We start from the raw sequence: 1365 nt of genomic DNA on the forward strand, positions 1-1365 counted from the left end.
AGGTGCTGAGCTGGGAGAGTCGTCTACACAGGAGCTCCTGGAAAGGAAGATGGTTACAGAGGCGGAACAGACCCAGGAGGGGAAAGCGGCAGACGGTCAAGAACCCATAGAAAAGGAAGCAGCTGGGGATGGACTGAATGAGGCCAAAAAGACAAAAGAAATGACTGATGGAGAAAGAGCTGCCAAGATGGCACCTGGAGACAGGGAAAACGTTCCCATTGCCAAACTGGAGGAGGGCCAGTCGGGAAACACAGTACGTATCTGAGGGGGGGTGCGGGTTGAAGTCTAGAGCCAGCCCAGTTCAGTCTCCACGGCAAGTCATTAAAATGAAATGCTGTTCCCATCAGCTGCTTCGTGAAAGGCAGTCACGCTGGGCAGTACAGATAATGGTAAAGCTTGCCTTGTTGTCCCTGGAATTTATACTGTTTGGCCACTAGGTGGTGTCTGGTTTTCACATTTTAGCACCTCTGAAATTGTATCACATTGTACTTTAATTGGCATTATTATTTTTAGTAGTGAGCATTTATTATAATAGATGTCATTTTAGGTTTGATGAAATATGCTCATTTTTCCTATCACTATCACTCAGTGCTGCTCCGTTTTCTCTCATGTGAGGTACAGTTTGAACAATAATTGTCAGCTGGATGTATAGATCTTTCTCTAGGAGAGGAGCAGCTCCTCTTGAATTCATCCTTCAATCTTAAATCCCACGTTCAGCCTTTTGCAGAGTAATTTCCATTGCACAGACTTTCCTTCAGATCGTTGATTATTAATATTTGCTATCTTCAGTGGACTGACAGACTTCCAGCAAAAATTTGAATGTTGATTCTTTGTCTCAGTGGTTTGCTTTCTAGGATAGGTGAGACCTGAGCATCTTGGTCTCCTTTAGAAACACAAAGCCTATGATTTGTTGCACTAGCACTCTCAGAGCCCCTAAATTTAATAACAAATGTTCAGATTGCCCATTTTGAGAAATTCAGTGGGATCTTTTATGTTAAGGACTTTCATTTGACCCTCACACCATGTCTGGAGTTGTAAGCTCACAATTTGTGTGTGTTATGTGTATAACATAACAGGAGGTTTATTCTGACTGAAGTCTTAGAAAACCGAATAAAGAAACAATGGAGAAGGGACCAGCAGTTAGTGTAATGGCCATGTCGCTGGACTCCCATGTAGTCAACCGCGGTTCGCGTCCCAGACCCGGTGGCTTAAAACTCACGCTGGACGCGTGTACGTGCGTGCCCAAGATCCCGAGAAAAGAATGGAGGAGAAGGGATTGTGCATGGCCATCCCCCCGGCGGAGTGATTTCTGTCTCTCTGTCTCTCTGGCGAGCACATGCACCCTATAGCAAAAAACTCTCAAAA

At 44.8% G+C, this 1365-nt stretch overlaps 1 protein-coding gene across 1 annotated transcript in view; it reads left to right on the forward strand.

The window, feature by feature from the left end:
• SDE2 (spliceosome associated SDE2) overlaps positions 1–1365 on the forward strand; it is a 25967-nt gene that overhangs the window by 19134 nt on the left and 5468 nt on the right. Inside the window, 2 exon segments of the mRNA XM_006157252.3 lie at positions 1–2; positions 4–253. The exon segment at positions 1–2 is cut by the window's left edge and continues 241 nt beyond it. Coding sequence (XP_006157314.2) covers positions 1–2; positions 4–253 — 252 coding nt within the window.

The sequence above is a fragment of the Tupaia chinensis genome, unplaced genomic scaffold (genome assembly GCF_000334495.1).
Source record: "Tupaia chinensis unplaced genomic scaffold, TupChi_1.0 Scaffold000532_1, whole genome shotgun sequence".
NCBI lineage: Eukaryota > Metazoa > Chordata > Mammalia > Scandentia > Tupaiidae > Tupaia > Tupaia belangeri.